Source organism: Artemia sp. Qi Xiang Cuo, chromosome 9, assembly GCF_049724085.1.
Source record: "Artemia sp. Qi Xiang Cuo chromosome 9, ASM4972408v1, whole genome shotgun sequence".
Lineage (NCBI taxonomy): Eukaryota > Metazoa > Arthropoda > Branchiopoda > Anostraca > Artemiidae > Artemia > Artemia sp. Qi Xiang Cuo.
The window spans coordinates 6204079-6226928 of NC_142802.1; the positions used below are offsets into that span (position 1 = coordinate 6204079).

Sequence of the window (22850 nt, forward strand, 5' to 3'; positions counted from 1 at the left end):
TTCCTGATATACGCAATAATTTCTGTTCGTTTTAATTTTGTATGTTGCTCTTTACTTTCATTTAAAATACTTGTTTATTTTTATTTTTAATAGCACCAAAAGAGAGCAAGATATAATCAAAGCTGATTATACCTTATAGTTTATAGAAACAGTGCAGGTTAAACTGAAAATAGATCACAGGGTCGGTCATAAGCAGAATTTAGAGCACATAGCCTTTTCGAGCCAAACTACCGACGACCTTTGCAGTGAATGAAGACCTTTGTATCACTTCCGTTTCTTGTTTTATTCAGTTTTTTATCACAAGACCTTTTGTATCACGAGACCTTTGTTATTGAGCAAAGACCTTTGTATCACTTGCGTGTCTTTTTTATTCAAATTTTTTGAAGCAATTCGTTATAGCATTTTCATAATTCAGGTAGTTTTTCAAGCATGCTTGCATAGGAACTTGAATAACGTTATCAAATATTTCGGTATCCCCTTTATATTCTCTGATGATATACCAGCGTATTGATTTTAATGTATTAGACTCTTTAAAGGCAAGGTTGCATAGTTTTGAAAACATTTAATGGTTTTTGCTACTTTTAGAGTTGTCCACCGTACCAGATAATTGATCACTCGGTCATATTTATGCTTTTTGTCTTTTGTTCTGTTGGGATTGCCAATTTTGCATTGCTCTCTAAAAGATATTTAATCCCGTCTAATTTTATTTTGGACAAAGCTATCACTAAGGGCATCATTTGAAATTACGAAATTTATTCGTAATATATTTGTAACTAGTAACTAACAAACATCTAGTCTGTTTGTCTTAGTAGCACAAGTTAAAGGTGTTTGAGGAAATCTATTCATCCAATTAGGGTTAGCTCCCTCTGCTAAGACATTCGCAAGAATACGGATTAATTATTTTATGGACTATTTCAAAGAGCGGGACCTGGCGCTAGTGTGAAAAAAAATTACGGGTACCGACGCCATTTAGCGTTAATTTAAGTAGTGTAATTGGTAAAATTGGGGTTGTAATAAGTGTCTGATCTCAGTTCGTAACAGAAAAGCGATTACAAAGCTTGAAAAAATGCCAAGCATTGGAAAACGCTAGATGGCGTTGATAGTTTTTTCCCGCTAGTACTAGTAAAACTTTATCAGTTGCCCATACTCTTTGGGCTAGTTCATTAGCAGCAGAAATTTTACCCTTTTTGGGGTTTATAAACGTAGTAAATCCAGTTCCGAACTGGATAAGTACTTTCTTAAGTTTTATGTTCCCTTTGAAGGTTTTGGCTAATGTTATTTCTGCTCTCTAACTGTTCTACTGTCTGAACGAAAGATCAAAATTTTGCTATCAAACCGAATGATCCACTGAATCATTATTTTTGAAATATGGTATACAGCGTTTTATAGATCAGAAATACGATGAAAGTTTGTTAAAAACTGTCGAAAAAAGAATAATTTTCCTACTTTTTGAGCAAGTTCAGATACTTCTCTGGGAGAAATTCCAAGTAATACCATATCTCTGGCTCGGTGAATCGACAGATCTGAGAGTAAAGAATCTGATGATATGAGTATCTTATTCGTTTGATGCAAGTTACAGCTGCGAGCTTGTCGTTAAATCGCTAGTTTCAGAGGGAACTTATACCTTAATCACAGCTAACAATGGTGCGTTGTTGTCAACATCTAAGGCATCTATACCGGCACCATTTAAAACTAATAGCTGACAAATATATTATATACCTTGAGAAGCAGCATAATTCAAAACTGTGCTCCTACAGCAGTAACTCCTTTCGTTTGGGTTTGCTCCATTTATTAACACTTATAATTTATATCTATATAATTTAAACACATATAATACATTTGATCAACTACAGCTTACATCGCAAGTAACAAATTTTTAAGAAGAAACACAGTTGGAACTGACAAATAGAATAAAATAAAGTCATGCAGTTGTGTCACCTAATATCATGCTTTACAAAACTTTGAAGTTTTCATCAGTTCCGGGCTGAACCCTTTTAAGACCCTCAGTCATGAAAGCAGTATATCGTCCCTAATTTATGTAATTGGTATTAATTATAAGGTAAGTAGCCAGGCCCCATAAATGTTCCAATGGATTCAATGGAATCTTTAGATGATGTTGTCATAAGCTCCTTCCTCCGTCCCTATCCCCGGAAGGGAAACCCTGCTTCTGCAGCCTCATTGCGGCACCAGGGTGGATCTTTCACGATTTGGCCTAGCTAGAACCGTGACGGCAAGCAGCGGTGTAGGATGACATTGAGGAAATTGTAGCCTAGTAAATGACACAGTATTGCACTAGATTTGTATTAATGGATAACGTATCTGGATTTCGTTTGTTTCAGGGGGCATTTTGAGATCGAGTAACATCTTCCTAGTTGTGCTATCTATTATGGGATGCCTCCCCATTGTAGTATAATATTTGTATACACGAATCTTTTCAAAAGTCATGTGCTCTACAACATCTTGTGTATTTCTAACACAAATAAAAGACTTGTCTTTTTGTATGTTGTTACGAATAATGATTGTATTTGCATTGTAAAAAAAGAAAATTGTAAAAATTGTGTCTTATTCTAAAATCAAATTGTTTTATTTGATCCAGTTGAGAAGTGTCTCGGTTTGTATTATATAAATTAAAATTCCTCTCCTGTAGAATATGGTGTATTTGCATTGTGCTTGTAATTATATTTATAAATTGTAAATTGTATTTGTTTTTTAGACATGCATATAAAACGAAATATCAAGCGTCCCACCTTTTTAGCGGTGCTTAATAAAGAGCAAAGGGCCTTCCGTGAGTTTTTTTTTTACTTCCTATAGAAAGGGTGGTCTTAGAAACCTGGGAGATACCTCATTTGATCTGAAATTGATTTATAAAAAGAAAATTTTTTAAGCTGTATAATGAAAACAATGAAGAATCTAATGATTTTTTTCCTTTTTTTAGGACAAAGCCTTAGAATCAGGGGTTGACTCGGCAACAGCTAGTGCCCTAATTGCATGGATTGGTGGCGCAAATACAGTCAGTCGAGTGATACTTGGTTATATATCCGATAGTCCTAAGATCAATCGTCTATTTTTGTACAACAGTGCCCTGACTATATGTGGTTTCTGTAAGTTACTTAGCGTTTTTGACGATTTTTCGAGGCTCATTTGATAGTCTGTATAAGTACGTCTTGGATGTTGTTTGTGTTACTAAATTTAACACTTTTTTAGTGTATATGATACTTTCTTCTTTGCACTGAAAAAAAATTGAACCAATCGAGGTAGAAGTGTGAAGTTCAATTCAAAATAATTTCGGAACCAGAATAATTGGCATAGGCTGTGAAAATTCGAAAACAATAGTGTCCAGTCAGGATTACATGCATGGTCAAAGATCTGTGAGGCCCGACGAAATAAGTCCAAGGCCGAACATAGGGAGCTGGGCTGAAAAGTCGGCCTTTTACTAGATTAAAATTGGGCAAAACCACCTCTTTTGCTGGTATATATTTACTACTTTTACTAATAACAACTTACTGCAGCACCAAGCTCCCTAAGACCAACACATCTGCGCACGCTCCTTCTCCAAGCCAGTCTATTCAAAGTTTCACTCTTTAGCTCCACCCATGGCCTTCCGACTTCCTTAAAATCCCTCCTTACGACCTCTTCCCGACCCAGTAGGGGAGGACCCAGGTGGATAGTTTAGCCCCAGATGGATGACCAAAAAGTCCAATTTTTGATAACCTGTGTATTCTTCATTCATAGAACGTGGCCTAGCCATTTTCACATTTCTTTCATTATAGCCCTTAAAAGTGGGATTGAACCGCATTTTCCCTAAAGTCTACTTTTATACATTCTAAGACCACACTGGCTACACATGACAAATGAATTACGAGAATGATTACGAGATGATTATGAGAGCGGACAAAGAAAACACAGTTGTAATTATGTATTATCCAGATTATGGAATAAAAGTTAACACCCTTTTAATGGATAAATATACTTACAAAGAAATAAAAATTGATCCCATGAATAAATACAATCAACAATGAAGAAAAAAACTAGGAATTTTAAACGATACTAAACTAATTACTCCTCAAATGTACAAAAAATTTTACCCCAAAGGTTGTTCAGCCCCAAATTTTTATGGTCTGCCTAAAATTCATAAGAAAGATATTCCGTTACGTCCTATTGTAGCATGCTATAGTCCTCCAGCTACGGGTATCGGAAGTTTCTTAGCCACCATTTTTAAGCCTCTTTTAAGCACACAGAAATCCTATATAAAAAAAATTCCGTAGATCTTGTTGAGAAGTTGTAAAATCAAAGTACAACAGAAAAAACTGTCTTATCTAGTTTTGATGCAGTTTCTATGTACACTTCATGCGATGTCCAAAAATGTGAGCAGCCCTTACAAAGAAAATTAGAGGAAAATTCAGCTTGGTCAGATTACAAAACTTTGGAGATTGACACAATAATGACCCTTGTCTGTCTTTCCAACAAGTTCTCCTCGTATTTCAAGTTCCGAAAAAAAATTTCCTTCAAATCATGGGCCTATCCATGGGCACTGTTTTATCTATTTATTTGGCAAATTATTGCATGGATTTCATAGAACAATCTGCTTTGAATAGTTTCCACTTAAAACACTCTATCTGGTTTCGTTTCGTTGATGATATTCTTTCTGTTTGCGAACATAGACAAGACTCTCTAAGAGATTTTTTGACACATTTGAACTCTTTTGATTCGAATCTTCAGTTCACAATGGAACTCGAAGATTCAGGTAAGCTGCCTTTCTTGGATGTTTTGATTATAAAAACTGCTCCTACCCTTAAATTTTCTATATACAGAACGCAGACCCATAGTGATCAATATCTAAGTTTCTCTTCATATCACCCTCCTTCTGTAAAAAGAGGGATAATAATCTCTTTATTCGACAGAGTTTTAAAAATCTGTTCTCGTAATCGTATAAATTCTGAATTAAACTATATCAAAGATATTCTATTCTGCAATGGTTGCCCAATAAAACTTATTTAAAATGTCAGAGATAGACGATTAAAAAAGATAAAACAGGAAAACAGAGACCCCGTCCCCCCTGATTCAGGTACTCTAGACATTGAGAAAAAACTTCCATTACTTTACTGAAAATCCCGAAACTCGACTGTAAACTTGAGAAAATTAAAAAAAAAACATAATCTCTCTGTTTCTTTCAAAACTGAACAAAATGCTGAAAATTTTTTCAACTCAGGAAAAGATAAAAACCGACCCTGTACTGGGTAGTGGTTTCTACAGAATCCCGTGTTCAAGTGGGAAATTTTACATTGGTAGGACACATAAACAACTAGGTGAACGTTTGCATGAACACAAAATTTCAATAGATAATCCCTGAGATTGGAAAATAAAAATGACAACTTTCATTCAGCATTGGCCCAGCATATATTCGAAACTTCGCCACATCTAGTTCTTTTTGATGAGGCATCATTAATATCTACTGTAAACGGCCTACCAAAATCTTTTAAAGAGTTAATTGAGATAAAAAAATACATAAACTGGAATTTAGCAATAAATAGAGACACCGGAGATATTTCATTAAGCCCAATTTATAACAATTTAATTTTGGAGGACTCAATCAATATTTTCGCCCGGTCTAACTTGAGAGACCCATTTTGCACATCAAATGAAGTCCGAATTTGTAGACCAGCTAAAGCTATAGCAAAACAAAGGATTATTGCTCAATCATCTTGGTAAATTTTCTTTTTCATTGATTACAACCTGGTTCTTATTTAGTTTTTGTGCTGTCTTTGTCAAGCGAACTTCGAAAGGTTCGTTTTTCGTTGTTTTCTTTTTTCTTTTCTTTCTTTTTGTTTAGCACTGAGGACGACTTGGTGGAGGTCCTTGTCGAAATATTTGCTTGTTTCTTCGTCTTCATGGTTCGCTACTGGCTGGCAAAATCCTCGTCTTTTCACCCTTTTTTGATTTTATTTTTCATTTTGCTATTGTCTTTCCTCTCTCAGTTTCATCTGCTACAGTCTACTGTTTGATATATGGTTAGTCAAACTGTTACTTAACACTCTCCTTATACAATTTGTTTGGCAAACATTTTACAAATCTTCCTCAGCATTTTGAATCAGCACTATCAGTACTATATACATATGTCAACAGCAGAAAAGTAATCAGACGGATTTTTTATTTACCAAAGTTGCTTGTTTTCCTACCATCAATTTTATTCCTTTCAAAGTAGTTCCCTTGGGCAGCTACAAGCCGATGAAGATGTTGTTTCCACAGATGGTATCAGAGCTGATAATGTTCAACCGGTATCGTCTTCAGGATTTCCGCTACAGACTTTTGAACGTTTTCTAAAGTCACGGAATGGCGTCGTTTGAGAACATTCTTCTGTTTACAGAAAAGGAAAAAGTCACAGAAACTGACAGAAGGTGAACAGGGGTAGGGGGGCTCGGGAACCACAAGAATGCGAATTGGGTAAAAAAAAAATTTAAGAGGGCGCTGTGCCATGGAGCGTTGTCGTGATAGACCATCCATTTATCTGTAATGTCTGGTCTCAACACGAAAGAGTCTTTTTTTTAACCATTCAAGGACGTCTTGATTAAACAAATAAAAAAAAAAGATATGTTTTCTAGGTTTCGTCCTTATAAAAAAAGAAACAAAATATATATATATATATATATATATATATATATATATATATATATATATATATATATATATATATATATATATATATATATATATATATATATATAAGGAAATGGTTAGCCTAGACACTAAGCTCTAGAGATTCTGTGAGGTTAAAATACGTAACAAAGTCCTCCATGAAAAGCAAAGAGAGAAAAACAAAACAAATTAGAAAAAAAAGTTAACATGAACAAACACATACAGAGTTGTAATACATATTGTAATCCTACTAACCCTAGTAAATAAACAAAGTGTATTCACACGGGGATATGAAAAAGCAAATAAAATACGTAAACTTACCTTAAATCATCCAAAAAGGGAAAAAATATATGATCTGGAGAGCAACTAACGACGGTATATGACATAACAAATTTTCAACAAAACTTTAAACACTTTGAACTTTGAACCAAGTTTGGGGATTATGGATGCAAAAAAAAATTCTGAGCGTGCTGAGGATGTTATTGTCACGCTAATATTATCAGCCTGTCTCGTATTGTAAAAATGAATTACCTGAGACAAACATATTAGCAACATATTGGCACCATACATACTGGTACCCAAATATTATCAGCCTGTCTTGTATTGGAATAGTGAATTACCAGAGACAAACATATTAGCAAAACACTTTCCAATATCGCTAAGTCTATGGAGGCATAAACTTAACAGCACTTATGATAAATAAACCATATATTGGCACAATTGTCATAAATGTCGTAAATTGTCATAAATCATTCACTAAACTGTCAGAACTGATTTACTTCCAGGTTCATTTGCCAAAATCTGTATTACATTATTTCGCAAAACGGTACTTATTAATTATTCAGAACGTATTCTGAATATTCAAGAAGTTTGATCTGTAAAAACTGGTTTCATATTTCATAGCCACAAGACTTGTTTAGTTTGACAGAATGTAGGGACCTATATAATTGGGCTATATATTTACACATTGGGGGGGGGGGTAGATAAAGTATTACGACAGTGTGAAGTTACAAGACAATTGTTACTTTATAATATGCAGAATAATTGTAGTTAGCACATTTTGCGTGCAGACAGGCTATACTCTACCCTCCCCCCTAACGTGCAAATATATTGCAGGAATTTTATAAGTCCAATGCATTCTGTTACCCGTCACCTGTGTTTATGGCTGTGAAAACGGTTTGTTCAGGTCTTACATTCAGATCAAAATTCTTGGAAGTGTTCTGAATAATTAACAACCTGCAAAACTTCAAGAGGCTGGAGATGAATATCAAACGTACTAGACAAAACTGAACAACAATAGAACAAATGAGAATGCACAAGTGAAAAACCCATAACGCAAAGAATGGACATAGGAAAGATAACATTTTACCAATATTATAGGCAAATTTGGTGGCTATTATCCCTACATGCTTTTTAAAATTCAAAACCTTATCTACATATTCCTCTAGAAACTTAACAGCTTCATCTCTGGGAATTTTAAAATCCTCACAATTTAAGCCCATTACCCGAAGATAATAATGTTTTGACCAACTGTAATTAACCGTGGATGATTTTGAACAATTAACTACTAGCTGATTTATGGTAATATAGCAAGGCAAGTCGCAAGAAAAATATTCCTTCCCACTTTCAATGACATCATATCAACTCCTGGAGCGCTAATTGTAAATGATTTGAAGATTTTTCCAAGTTCTTCGGTTTCAAATAAAACGAGAAATCAGATTCTTTAAATAGGTACTTCCTAAACTCGTCATCGTCTGTTGACGATAACGAACTAATCGTCTGTTGACGATTGCTGACGAACTAATCGTCTGTTGACATCGTCTGTCGACGATGTTGAACTAAAGTTTAGGATGACTCTCTTTACTACACTTGAGGAATATTCACCCATTTTGTCTGCGTCGACTGTCTCTTGAATTCTTCTTCCCACTGAATATAGAATATTAATATATATATATATATATATATATATATATATATATATATATATATATATATATATATATATATATCTGTGTTTGTGTGTGCGTATTCATACAACATAATATAGCTAATAACGTATAATGTAATATTATTATCAATATTATCGTTTTGTTATTTATGTTATTATTTTTAGCAACCATTCTCAGCTCATTTTGCTTCGATTACACTTCATTAGCTGTATACGCATGCGTCTTTGGAGCAACGGCGGGTGCTTACGTTGGCCTCACTTCTGTGATTCTGGTGGATCTCCTTGGCTTAGAAAAGCTTACAAATGCTTTCGGTCTTCTGCTGCTATTTCAGGGAATTGCTTCTTTAATAGGACCACCAATAGGAGGTTAGTTGATTCAATGAGTGTGGAAAACAATTTAAAACAATTAAAAAAATAAAACAATTAGGAAAACAAATTAAAAAATAGACTAAGAAAAGCTATAAAATCCTATTGGTCATCTGCCAATGGGTGAGGTAGATAAACCTGAAATAGAATTTGAGCTGTTCTAAAAAAAAGTGGAGGAAGTTGGACTGGGAGCGATCCATAAAATGTTCGGCAAAGTATATATTGTGCATGCATACATTTTTCAGGTGGTTTTTTCAATAAATCTTACTATATTTGTATGTATTTAACAACAGATTAAGCAGGCCAATATCACTTTAGCTAACCTTTTAGAGAAGAAGATAAGATTACCGTTCGCAAAATTAAATATTATTTTTTAATAGAAGTAAAATAAAGTAGGTTATATATTTTTTGCATTCTTGCTTACTGTTGAATTTCATTGGACTTCCTCTTTGAGCTACTGCGAATCCTTTTTATGTTAGTATTTAATGTAATTGCGTCATTACTATCTTTTTCGTGATTATCATTGACTAAGTCAGCGAATCAGAGATATGTGTTGGGTTAAACACTTCCAATTTACCACCTTTCTGATTGCTAAGCATATCAGTATAATTTGTTCAATCTTTCTGATATTATTTTACCTACGTGTAGCCCCTGTTGGTTCATTGACAATGTACAGAGTGGGGTGACTTTGCTCCCCCAAACAGATTAATTATTGTGTTGTAAGGGGGAACTCGCCGAATTGTATTATCTGTCGTGTTCAAGAAATTTCTGAGGTATCCGTTACCCCTAGGATGAGACGCGTCATGCATATATATATATATATATATATATATATATATATATATATATATATATATATATATATATATATATATATATATATATATATATATATATATATATATATATATATACCTAAATCATTGAAAAACCTTCATTGTTAAATAACTATAAAAAATCAGCAAATTTGTTTATCAGTTTCGTTTTAAAAATAGTGGATTAAAAGACAGCTTTGGATTTGCGAGCATTGGCTAATGGCTTGCTATTGCATCAAATTGCAGCGCTATGCACGTCTAGTATTAACACTAGTTTTTTTTCTGTTTTTTTTTTTTTTTTCATCCAAAAGCATTTCAGAATACTAAATATAGAGGTTTGCTATAATTTCGGACTATTTTCAGTCATAATAAGTAAGTAAGTAAGTAAATTTATTGCCCGAAAATTCACATGGAATTAAAACTGAGTATAACAAAGGAAAAAGAAAAGAAAAGTCACACTAGGGAACATCACCAAACATATTTGATGTACATTAGCAAAACTGCTGGGACAGGGTGGCTAGCAACGGGCTCGCTCTTCCCTTGGCGTTTTTCAAAAAATTCTTGGCGTCACCGTTAACACAGACTGTTGGATCGGATACACCATAATTACGCATGATATAGGAGTTACTTGTCCATGGTGGAAGTCTCAGAAGGAACTTTGCGAATCGAAAAAACAGAACTCTTACTTTTGCACACTGAGCGGACGACAGGTATTTCCAAAAAATTGCTATATACAGTACATGTAGCACCTTTTTGGAAAGGTGCCACATCTTTCCAAAGTGTAATACCACAATCGGGTGCTTCTGTCGCTCATAAATATCATAATCCAGTACTCCTTTCGAGTGCCCTTGGTCAAATGAATCCAGGCCATAGCACTTATCATATGTCACATTTTTATTAATATTGTTGTGTGTTATTTTTATTTTTTTTACGATTACCGTTCGGTTTTATTGTTTTAGCTTCCTATTGAGATTGGTTCGTCTTTTTCTTGGAAAAAAAAACACAAAAAAGCAGATCGTTGTATAGAAACCTGTGAATAGCGAGTACTTCAGCAAGAGAGCCTTCAAGCCAGCCTCCATTACGCTCGAAATTCTTTATTTTTTTAATTAATTTTTTCTATATGATATCCTACGTTTTTACGAATTTCCCATTTTATAGCATCCCTATAAGAACTCGAAGGCCCATCCCCCCCAAGAAAAAAAATTCCTGTCAGATCTCCTGGCGTACTCAAGATGCCCCCCCCCCTCTCCACCATCTGCGCCGATAAGCACATTAATGCAGTCTTGCATGTCGCATCAATGTTTTCTTGCTCGTCTTTGATTTTTAATGCAGCTCTTTACTCTTCTTTGAAAATAAACTTCTTTGGCGAAAAATGTTTTTTTTTTAGAAATCAGTTAGATTGACGATCCGTTTTTGTTAAAATATTGGAATTGCTTTCATTTGGTGATTTATGAACAAAATGGATGGCAAATCAGCCAATGAAACTGTGGAAAACTGGTTTTAAAGTAAATGGTAACTACTTGTTACAGTCTTTTTTACTAAATTCCTTAAAAGTTTTGTCCTCCACATCGGAAAAACACACAGGAAAACAAAAAAGCAGGTGGGTCGTATAACAAAATATGCCTGTGAATAACGAGTACTTCCACAAGAGAACCTTCAAGACAGCCTCCATTACGCTCGAAATACTTTATCTATTTATTTTACAATGTCCTACATTTTTTACGAACCCCCTTTTTCTGACATTCCAATAAGGACTCGAATGGCCATGTCACCTCCCCCCCCCCCCTTCCCTAAAAAAATAAATCAGTATTGGCACGATTTTTTCGCATATTTTATATAACCCATCTGCTTTTTGGTGTTTTTGCTTTATACCCCCTCCCCCTTCCGGCAAAAACAGCATGTGCACTGGCCTTTTGCATTCTTTGACAGTTTTTCATTGATGTGCTTTTTTTTCTTGTTTTTTAGGAATGCTCTTTGATATATCTGGCTCGTATGACCTGTGCTTCTATGGAGCAGGCAGTATGATCGCTGCGTCTGGTTTAATGTTGTTTTTTGTGCCATGCCTACAGAAGAGAAGTAATGCCAATCAGGACAATATTAAAGCATAAATCTAGAGACAAACAAAACGTATCTTACATGTGCCTTCGATCTTCTGTGCCCAACTTCCTCAAGGTCTGATGAAGTATTTATAGACTTATTACTCAGGAACATGAAATTCTTTATAGTTCATATAGAAGTATAGAAGAGGAAGTAAAGCTTATTGGTTCATCTTCGTAATAGCAGATATACGTATAGAAGTATAGAAGATGAAGTAAAGCTTATTGGTTCATCTTCATAATAACAGATATACGTATAGAAGTATAGAAGATGAAGTAAAGCTTATTGGTTCATTTTCGTCGTAGCAGATATACGTATAGAAGTATAGAAGATGAAGTAAAGCTTATTGGTTCATCTTCGTAATGGCAAAACAAAGAAATGAATATAAAGATGACAAACGGGTCTATAGCCAGTAAAGGAAAACGATGAGAACAGAAAATCAAACGAAGATTTCGCCCCTATACAACAAGGCGTCTTCAGCGTAAAGAAAAAAAAAACTAGAAACTAAAAATAAAAAAAATATTACTAAAAAATATATATATAAAACTAAAACATACCAACTAAAACTGTTTTAGTTTAACAGAGTAACTTTAATTAGTCGGTGTTAGTTTTATATATATTATTTAGTTATATTTTTTAGTTTTAGTTGTATTTTTTTCTACGCTGAAGACGCCTTGTTTTTCAAGGGCGAAATATTTGTTCAGTCTTTTGTTCGCATTGTTTTCCTTTACTGGCCATAGACTCTTTATTCATCTTTATATTCGTTTCTTTGTTTTGTCATGGCTGGCCAGTTCGGCCTTAGATCTTTTATTCTTCGTAATAGGGTTTAAATGTGTGCATATACTTTATAGGCTTGTGACTGTGGAACATGAAATTCTTAATTGTTCATACAGAAGTATATAAGATGAAGTATTGTTATTCATATTCGTACTATAACTGAAATGCATGCTATAGGCTTGTATAGACTTATTGAATTGTAAATCAGAAATATCAAATTCTTTATAGTTCAAATAGAAGCATAGAAAATGAGTTGTAGCTTATAGATTCATCGTTGCAGCATGACTTAAATGCATGATTTAGACTTGTACAGAATTTAATTACTTGTAACTCGGGAGAATTAAATTCCTTATAATTCACATAGAAGTATAGAAGATGAAGTATAGTTTATGGGTTCTTCATTGCAACATAATTTAAATTCATGCTATAGATTTGTACTGAGTTTTATAGACTTGTAACTCAGGAACATAGAATTCTTATAGCTCATATAGAAGAAGAGAAAATGAAGTATAGTTAATAAATTCATCATCGTAACTTGATTCAAATGTATGCTATAGATTTTTATAGACTTTTATAGATTTTTATAGATGTATAATTCGAGAACATTAAATTCTAATAGTTCGTATAAAAGTGTGGAAAATGAAGTATAGTTTATACATTCATCATCGTAACATGATTTAATTGCATGCTTATAGATTTGTGTAGACATTTATAGAGTTGTAACTCAGGAACATCAAATTCTATTATTTCATACAAAAATGTAAAAATGAAGCATGGATTCATATTTTTAACATGATTTAAATGCACGCTATAGAATTGTTTAGATTTTTGTAGACTTATAACTCAGGAACATGAAATTTTTTATAGGCCATACAGAAGTATAGAAAATGAAGTTTAGTTTCTAGATTCACCATCGTAACATGATTTAAATGCATGCTATTCACCTCAACGAATTGTAATTCAGGAACATGAAATTCTGATGGTTCATATATAAGCGGAGAAAATGAATTATCATTTATAGATTCATCATCGTAATATGATTTAAATGCATGCTATAGATTTGTCTAGACTTTTATAGAGTCGTAACTCAGGAACATCAAATTCTTTTAGTTCACATAGAAGTGTAGAAAATGAAGTATAATTTTTAGATTCATCATCGTAACATGGTTTAAATGAGTTGTAACTCAGGAACATCAAATTCTTTATAGTTCATATTGAAGCATAGAAGGTGAGCTGTAGCTATAGATTTATCTTCCCAGTATTACTTAAATGCACGGTTTAGGCTTGTACAGAATTTGATACTTGTAACTCAGGAAAATTAACTTCTTTATTATTTGTATAGAAGTATAGAAGATGTAGTATAGAATATAGACTCACTATCGTAATATGCTTGAAATGCATGCTTTTCTTTCCCATAGTCAATCCCTTAAAGACATACTGGTGATATTTAGTCATTAAGTCTAGTGGAAGTTAACAATGAATGTTCCTTTTTTCTCATTAGTTGTCAGCTCATTAGCTTACTGTCATTTTTGTTATCTTATTACTGCCATTTTTTGAATCTATTGAATACATTAGAGCTTGGAATTAACCACTCTTGGGGAGCTTCAATTAGAGGAGGGACAGTTTCCCCCTCCTAGATTTTAAGCATTAATTTTTTTGTATTTTCCAAGATTTTGAATAATACCCTTTTTGTACCCTCATTTTCGAAAAAGGGAAAAGCCATAGCCCCCTCTTCCTCCTAATTTGTTTGTGAATTGACACTTCTGATCAGCATAAAAACGCAAAACGCAAGTTTAAAAAAATATAAAACAGGTTTTAACAATGTCGACGCTTATTGGATGAATCGACTAACTGACCTTGTTTGCTTGTTAATTGATAGAAATGAAAACAAAATCTAGCAACTAATTTGAACAGCCTCTCAAATAGTTTGTTAAACACGGTCCCTATCTTAGTCTGAAAAGAAACTGGGTATTTTTCTGGGATGATGTACAAAGCTAATTGCATAAGCAGGGTTTGACATGTTCTAAATGGTTGCCGGTTGGAGTCCAAAATATTGAAAGGAAATGTAACAAACTTATCTGTTTAGAAGCTAAAATATCCAAAATGACCCCCATATTTTTAACCAAAATCCACTAATTTTAGAAGAGCCATATTCTTGGTCAAAGTATTCTATTCAAGATATCTCACTTATCAAGATATAAGTGGCAGCTGTGACAGGGGATATTATACCTGGGTATGCATTGATATGACTCTAAAATATGGTGAGCGATGTTGGCTAGTGTAGGCATTGTTTAACCTTTTGGCTAACTCCAATCGAATAAGGAATGTCGCTTAATGTCTAGACATATGGAGCTAGAGATTTTTCTCTAGCTCTTGAAAACTCTTGTGAGACTTACCCCAGGCATCGCTCAAGATCCAAGGTTTTTGTAAAAGTAATTTCACAACTTGGGCCAGATTTTAAGCCAAGCTTATTGTCTTTGTTGCAAAGTCAGTATAGACCTATGCTCACGGACTCTTCAAAGCCCGAAAAATACGGAAGGAGCTCAGGAAGGAATTGTGACACCCAATCCTGGGGCTTTAGTTTGGGCTGTAGATTTACTTTTGGAAGTTCCAATCACATGAACGTTAAAATACCCTTGAAAAGAGTTTAATTATCATTGGGCATCCCAACTGTCAAGGTTAACTGGCAGCTGTAAAAGGGGATATCATACCTGGGTATGCTTTAATATAGTGATCTTTTCTAGCACAGATATTTTTGAGTCTTAAGGTGAACTCGGATTGAATAAAGATTGTTGCTAATGTTGCTAATAGAGGTGGAGCTAAAGATTTTTATGAAAACTTTTTTGAACTGGTTTTTTCTTGAATATGTTGTCAGTAATATGTTGTCATTCATTCGTTTTCAAGGTCTTCCATTGTTGGAGCCAAAGAGTGCTAAAGACTTAACTTCTCTAAGTGATATCTTGACTACGTGTATGTTAAGCTTTTAGCTAACTGGCATATCATTATGTGTGGAATATTTTTTGGGACTTTTTTGTTGAGTCTTGTGTAGTTTTTTTTGTGAATATTTGTGACTAATGAGTCTTGAATATACTATTTTTTAACTTTTTCTATTATTGAACCCAAATATTTTTTTATATAAAATTTTACTTTTATTCAGTTTTTTTAGCTCAGGTAACAATAGCTCCAAAATAAAATCCAAATGGAGCTGGCATTGTTATTCGAAAAACTTTATTTTACAGGTAATTAAACCTTTAAATGTATTCGGGGCATCTCAGTGGATTCACAACAATTATGGTAAACCATCTTGAATTTTCCTTAAATACGTGACTTATTAACGTCAGACATAAGTAAAAATATTTTTTTTTTTCTCGAATAAATCTTCAGTAAAATATTTTTTTAAACAAGGGATTTCTGCTTAATAACTATGCAAAAGTCTTCTGATTTTTTAATGAGCTTTTCTGTCTTGATTGAATTAATACATTTAAATCATAATTTTTAAATGAATTTTACTTTCTTGATTGAAATTATGTACTTTTAATCAATTTGACCACCGTAATTATACTGATACCCTGAAGACATATTACTGAAATCTGTGAAATTTCCGAATAATTGAGATTTGAATCACTCTGAATCACTGTGACCGCCATCATTTGCTGTTATCATAAGTATATGTTACTGAAATGTTTTTTTAAACAAGGGATTTCTGCTTAATAACTATGCAAAAGTCTTCTGATTTTTTAATGAGCTTTTCTGTCTTGATTGAATTAATACATTTAAATCATAATTTTTTTAATGAAGTTTACTTTCTTGATTGAAATTATGTACTTTTAATCAATGTGACCACCGTAATTGTACTGATACCCTGAAGACATATTACTGAAATCTGAGAAATTTCCGAATAATTGAGACTTGAATCACACTGAATCACTGTGACCGCCATCATTTTCTGTTATCATAAGTAAATGTTACTGAAATTTAAGGGATATCAGAATCACTGAAATTCGAGTAATTGTGACAACCATCAATATACTGAAACTTAAGAAATATCAGAATATATACAGCGAAGGAATTTAGTAGATGGTTTGACATATCAAACTAAATAAAGAGCCATACGTACCATTAGCAGCCGACGCTCCATAAAACTGAAGTTTGGAAGCAATTTAAACGTCAAAGAATTCCAATTTTATGTCGGTCCCAAATATGCAAAATTTAATAAGTGAATATAATACAAAATATTATCAACATATGTAAATTCGCAGAATTATTAGAAAAGGAAAGGGTCTCCGAAAGGGATCTGATCCTGATGAAAATTACAACTTCATATTCTGGATGATCAGCAACCTGTTCAAAGATTTTTCAAGTTCCAAACTAAGAAAATGCAGTTTTTATTTTTTATTTTTTAATTTTTTGCGTTGTGCGTCATAATTGCTTATCTTTGTCCTGTTAAAAAGAAAATCCACTGGGGTTGGTAGTATTGAATCAGTAGTCGTAAGGTAGCAGGGATTTCGGTAAATTTTGAATTTTTTCCACCAAGGCTCTTATGCAAGGGCGATTTGATGAAAAGTTAATTTTTGTGTTCACAATCCCTTGAGAATAGAGAATTTATTTATTTGGTAAACACCAATTAACTAAATTCTGTGAACTCTAAAATGAAGTTTGAGGTGGTGGCAACCTCATTACACCAATGATCATTTACGTTTGTTTTCAGTTTTTAAGTCACTCGTGACTTTAATTTGTGAAAAACCTGTTTTATTAATTTAATACATACAAGGAGTAAAAATACATATTCCTTATATATTTAAAGAAAAGTCACACCTTTAATTCGCAATTGTCAAAATTTGCTTGAAAAACATAATTTATTTTCTACTGCAGCTTATTTGTTATGCCTCCCTTTTTTTGTAGGTGTATCGAAATTTGAGGATATTCCTCGGAAGCCTGTTAGTCTACCCCTCTTAGATTTCACGGTGTGTGCCATACTTTCCTTATTATGTGCCATATTGTTTAGTTTTAATGAATAGGCCCCCTTCCCCCGAAATCTCATGATTCTTACTATGCTTTTCTATAGTGTAGATTTTTTCTTTGTTTCTCATTTTAGACAGTTCTACTTGCGTTGCTAAGATACATGTTGTTTGCTTTCCTCACTTTGCTCGGCTCAAACACTCAGACTCTGTTTTGAAGTAATCTGTTTTAAATTTTGTTTGGCAGAAATTTTAAATCAACAATTGTGCCTTTTGGGTATTGCCAATACCTAGGAGACAGACTCTTAAAACAGAGAAAGACACTGTTTTAAAATTTGAAGAAATTTAAAAGTGTAAAACTAAAATATGAATGTTACCTGGCTATATATATAGCCCTAAACACATGAGAGGAGATTACAGACCCCCCCCCCTCCCTCTCTTGAGATCGTTTTAAGGAAGCCCTGCACCGGAAATAGCTCACAAAACAAGTTTTTTAGGACAATATTTTGCTTTATTTTTCGTGGTGGGTAGGGTCATTCAGATCTATCTTAGTGAACCCCCTCCGCCCTAATGTTTGTTAAAGCTAGTTCAGAAACATTGTAACCAAAAATCAAATTCCTAAAAGTTAAAACATAAATTTACGTTTCGATTAAGGACGTGTTTCATATAAAAGAAGAATTACTTTTTTTTCTATTTATTTTTTAGATATAGTCTTTAGTACTGGACCGAAAACTAATAATTTAGCAGCCAATAATTAATATTTTTCTCGGAAACTAAAACTCCAAATAATTAAATAATATTGCCTAACAAAAGTTCGATTTGTAAAATATGTTCATGGATGTTTTTTTCTGAAAGGGGGGTGGGGGGGGTTGCTACCTGGTCGTCTGTACTCAAACCAAAAATAAATAACCTCCAGATAGCCAGTTCAAAGGGCGTATTTACTTAACTGCAGTTTTGAGCAAAAAAGTGTTTTCGGACTTGCTATCTTCAAAGGTTTCATAGGAAAGTTACAGAGGCTATCAGTTTTAGGGCTTTCGACGTCCTCAGCCTTTCTTATCTAAATGGCGTAACTAGAAAATTAGACCAAGGAGTATCTATTTTTTCAACCCATCTTGAAACTTGCATTTTTGAAGATATAACATTTGGTCTGGTGACTGACAATATGGTTTTCTTGGCTTTCTTGCAAAAGGTCTTCTAGAACAACAGGGGCGGGTCCAGGATTTTTTTTAGGGGGGCGTAAAATAGGTTGATCCGATAAACTTGCGTTAGGAGCAAGTTTAATTAACGCAAACTTGCGTTAAATAAGTAAATGTACACTACTTTAGACTACGCTAGGGGGTGCGCCCCCTCCCCCCCCCCCCTGGCTCCGCCACTGTATAACAATGATTGTAGTCTTCTAAAAAGGTCTTCTATACCAATCAAATTGTAGATTCATAATTTAGATTGAAAATGGGCTATTCCCTTGGCAATCTAAATCGTAAAAACGATGTTCCAATGACAATCAAAATTGTTGATTCCATTATTTATTTAGATTATAATCATGAATTTCGGTAGATTAGTAATTCAGAGAATTAATTTGACAACTCTGCTCGAAAAAAATTGTAGACTTCGGTTGTGACATGATTAAAATCCACCAAAATTTTGATTTCCCAAAAGCTAGTTACATTCCAAAAAAAAAATTGCTTTTCACTAGGCACAGTGGAATGAAAATATTATCAAATTCAAAAATAAAATATAAAGTTTTCTCGTAAATTTAAATGCCAATTTAAATCGATGTGCTGTAAGATGTTTTTTGCCTTAGATACTTCGATTATGACTCGTATGTTCTAAAGTTTACAAGTAAAGATCGGTTGTAACGAGACGTGAAATCTCATATCTCCGCATGTTAACAACAAATTATTCATAACTCTAGCACTCGTAGTAGATTTATACAGTTGATGTTTTTCCAGTGTTGTCTTACAATCTTTTTGTGCTAACTACAGTAAATTATCTATGGAATGGATGCAAATCAAAAGTCAAAAGAATGCATTGTTATATCGTAGTGCACAGAGAATCTACATAACAGAATCACTTCCTTCGAAGGACTTGTTGCGACCTGTTTTAGCAACGCTACGAATTAATGTGAGATGGCCAAATCTGACGCGTGGCAACTCTGAACAGTCGAGTACTAGCAGTTTAGCTGAATATCTTTTTTTGAACTGAACTGAAGCTAGTTATTTTTTTTTTTTCTCAGTTTCACATCTTGTCACAAAGAATATTTGCTTGTGTACGGGATGGACAGATTAAAAATATAGATCCATCCAAAGTTTGGAATTAGAGCCATTTATTGAAGGTGTTATTCTCTTCACTATTTGTACTTTATTCTGATCCTTTGATTAGATACCGCCTGATAAAGTTCCTGTTGTCCTATAGTTAGCAGATTATGTTGTTGTTTTTTTTTTTTTTTTTTTTTTTTTATTATATTTACAAAAAGTCTTTGTTTATAAGGTTAAGAGCTTAGAAATTTTAAACAGAATAAACTTCTCTTTGCCAGATTTGTCAGTTACATATAATAAAGAAAAACCCTTTTCCGACCAATTCCTTAAATATTATCTTTTTTTGTATTAGTTGATGATTTGCGTAAAAATAGGTGTCATAAATTAACGGATGATACACACTGATTAGTTTTTTGTTTTTCAAAAATCAGAGGGGTGGGGGCAAAAGCTGAGGTACTTTTAATGCTGTGAAAAGTCAATTAAAAAGATTTTTTGGGAGCCTAAATATCACACTTTCGAAACACTGAATTTGAAATTGGTGTCGATAGACACTATTTGAGCTTTAATGAAATGAACCCACAATTTTGCTAAGCCTTAAGCGAGGAATTGGCATGGCCGTATCTAGGGTGGGAGGAGTCGGCTACTGTTTAGGCACTCCTTAATTTTCTTTCTGATTTGTATTTTTTTGTTCTTCAATTTAAAAGCCCGGTATTTTTCCCAGTGCAAAAAAGATGACCCCCCCCCCCCAAAGCCCTATGTGTGTGATTATTTTTGTAACAACTAATTTAGTGTTGACGGAAAAGGAACAGCAGATAGTAAAGCATTTATACTTCAATTGATCACTGCCTTGTTCTCGATTCAACAAATTTTAATTGGTAGCAGCAACATATTTAATAGAAAACAATTATGTTCGTAATTGGTCAATGCAGTTAGAAATATGGTTGTGGTCTAAGTTTGGATTTATTTGTTGTGCCTAAGTTTCTTTATCGTATTTGTTTTCAAAATACATGTATAATTGCTTGAATCATCGAATTTTTTTTGGTAGTAACAACTTCTATAACAGAAAAAAAGGATGTCCATAATAGGACATTCTAGTTAGGACTTCAATTGTGGTCCAAATTTTTGATTTTTTTTTTTTTTTTTTTTTTTTTTTTTTTGGAATTTTTTTTTTTTTTTGTGCCTACTCCTTTTTATCGTATTTATTTTCAAATATACATCCGTAATTGCTTGAATCAGTAAGTTTTGCTGATAGCAACAAGATGTTTAATAGAAAACAACTATATGCATAATAGGACAATGAAGTTAGAAATGGCATTGTGTTCTAAGTTTTAATTTGTGTGCTGTGCCTAAGTTTTTTATCGTATTTATTTTTAAATATATATGTATAACTTATCCTGTTTGTGTTCAATGTAGGTCTATTATACGTGTTTCAATTGTTTAATGCTTCTTTTAGTGTTTCAATGTAGGTCAAACTCTTGTATCATAACATTTTTATTGGTAGCAACAATATGCTTAATAGGAAATAAATATGTTTAAATTCGGGTAATCCAGTAAAAAATAGCATTGTGGGTTAATTTTTCTTTTATTTGTTAGTACTAACTTTTTTTATATTTATTTTAAATATAAATGTAGAGTTCACGTTTTTCTATTCAATCTAGGGCCGTATGTATAATGCTTACATTGTATTTAGTTTTGTTGTTTAACATTTGTTTTTTGTTGCAAAGATGGTTCGGTACTTCCGCTCCAGACGCTCTTGTTGAAAGTATGTATCGATTAGATTAAACAAAAAAAAACTGGTTTATACGTTTGTTTTTTGAACACATTCAAAGATCAAGGGGGAGGGGCTCACGGATTCAAGACTATGTACGCTTCAGGGGTATCTCACATAATAAAGTGCGAAGTATTACAGAATATGACCTACTACATTATGCATTCCACCCCAAAGAGTATGAGTAACATAAGTGTGGGAACTAGCGTTAGTGTCAAGAAAAAGAATCACATAGCGCCATCTAGCATTCGGTGCATTTGAAATTATTTCAAACTCAATAATTGTGTTTCTTCCAGAAACTGGAATGGAAACTTGTTGCTACCCCGCTGTTGTTAATTAGACGCTAATTTTGCCTTATTGTCATTATTGATAATTTTATTTATTGATTGTTATTGATCATTTTGTTTAATTTTAGTAATGATTTCAGTCATCCATCTAGGGCCGAACGAAAAGCAGGTAGTCCCCAAATGGGGTAGAAAGAGGAGGTATGAAGGGATTTACAGGAAATTGGAACTTCTTGAGAGGGTGTAAAGAGGGTGGCTTTGAATAGTTTGGGATAGAGGAGAAGCATTTACAGCTGTTTTGGCCTCAGGCGGCTTGGTGCTGCAGTGAATTGTTAGCAATAATAATATTAGTTCTAACGATTTCACATTATTCATAATCTGTCCTGATTAGAAAAATTTAACCTATATAGGGAACAATGGTTCCTAATTTCTGTCGATACATTTACCAGAGGGAGTTGTCAGATCTTACCCAAACTTGGGGAAACGTAAGAAATAGTATACTTGTTCTGCTTTTACGAGATCAGGATAACAGCTGACCTTGGTGGGGGAGGAGGAGGGTCCTCTAAAACCCCCTCTCAAAATCACTGGTTACTTTTTCATTTATTCGATTTTTCGCTTTAGACTGCTGGAAAATTTTAGTATGTATTATTTATCCCTTTTATTGAGCACATGCCAGATTTGGAAATTTCAGAGAAGTAGCATACAGACATCTCATTGGACAAAGCTTTTAGGGATCGTTTGCTAGGCCAAGATATCAAAATTTATAAAAGCTTGGGGAAACTTGTTTATTGGGGAAATTATTTAACATTTTTATACATTAACATTTTAAAATTGACTAGAAGTGTTTGGGAAAATGATGGGCGTGGGGGGGCGGTTGCCCTCCAACCACTTTTGACTATTAAAGAAGGCGCTAGCTCTTTCAATTACCAACCGACTGAGCCCTTTTCGA

General features: G+C 33.5%; 1 protein-coding gene across 3 annotated transcripts in view; it reads left to right on the forward strand.

Moving 5' to 3' along the window:
* The window catches only part of Mct1 (Monocarboxylate transporter 1), a 354171-nt gene extending 333250 nt beyond the window's left edge, over positions 1-20921 (forward strand). For 2 of the 3 annotated variants that reach the window (XM_089094249.1, XM_089094248.1), the window contains exons 9-11: positions 2936-3101; positions 8747-8947; positions 11728-12248. In XM_089094249.1, coding sequence (XP_088950375.1) covers positions 2936-3101; positions 8747-8947; positions 11728-11870 — 510 coding nt within the window. In that variant the 3' untranslated portion in view covers positions 11871-12248. Of the gene's footprint in view, positions 1-2935; positions 3102-8746; positions 8948-11727; positions 12249-17538 lie in introns of those variants that run through there. The other variant, XR_016142215.1, reaches the window with a different exon arrangement.
* Positions 20922-22850: the final 1929 nt, after the last annotated feature.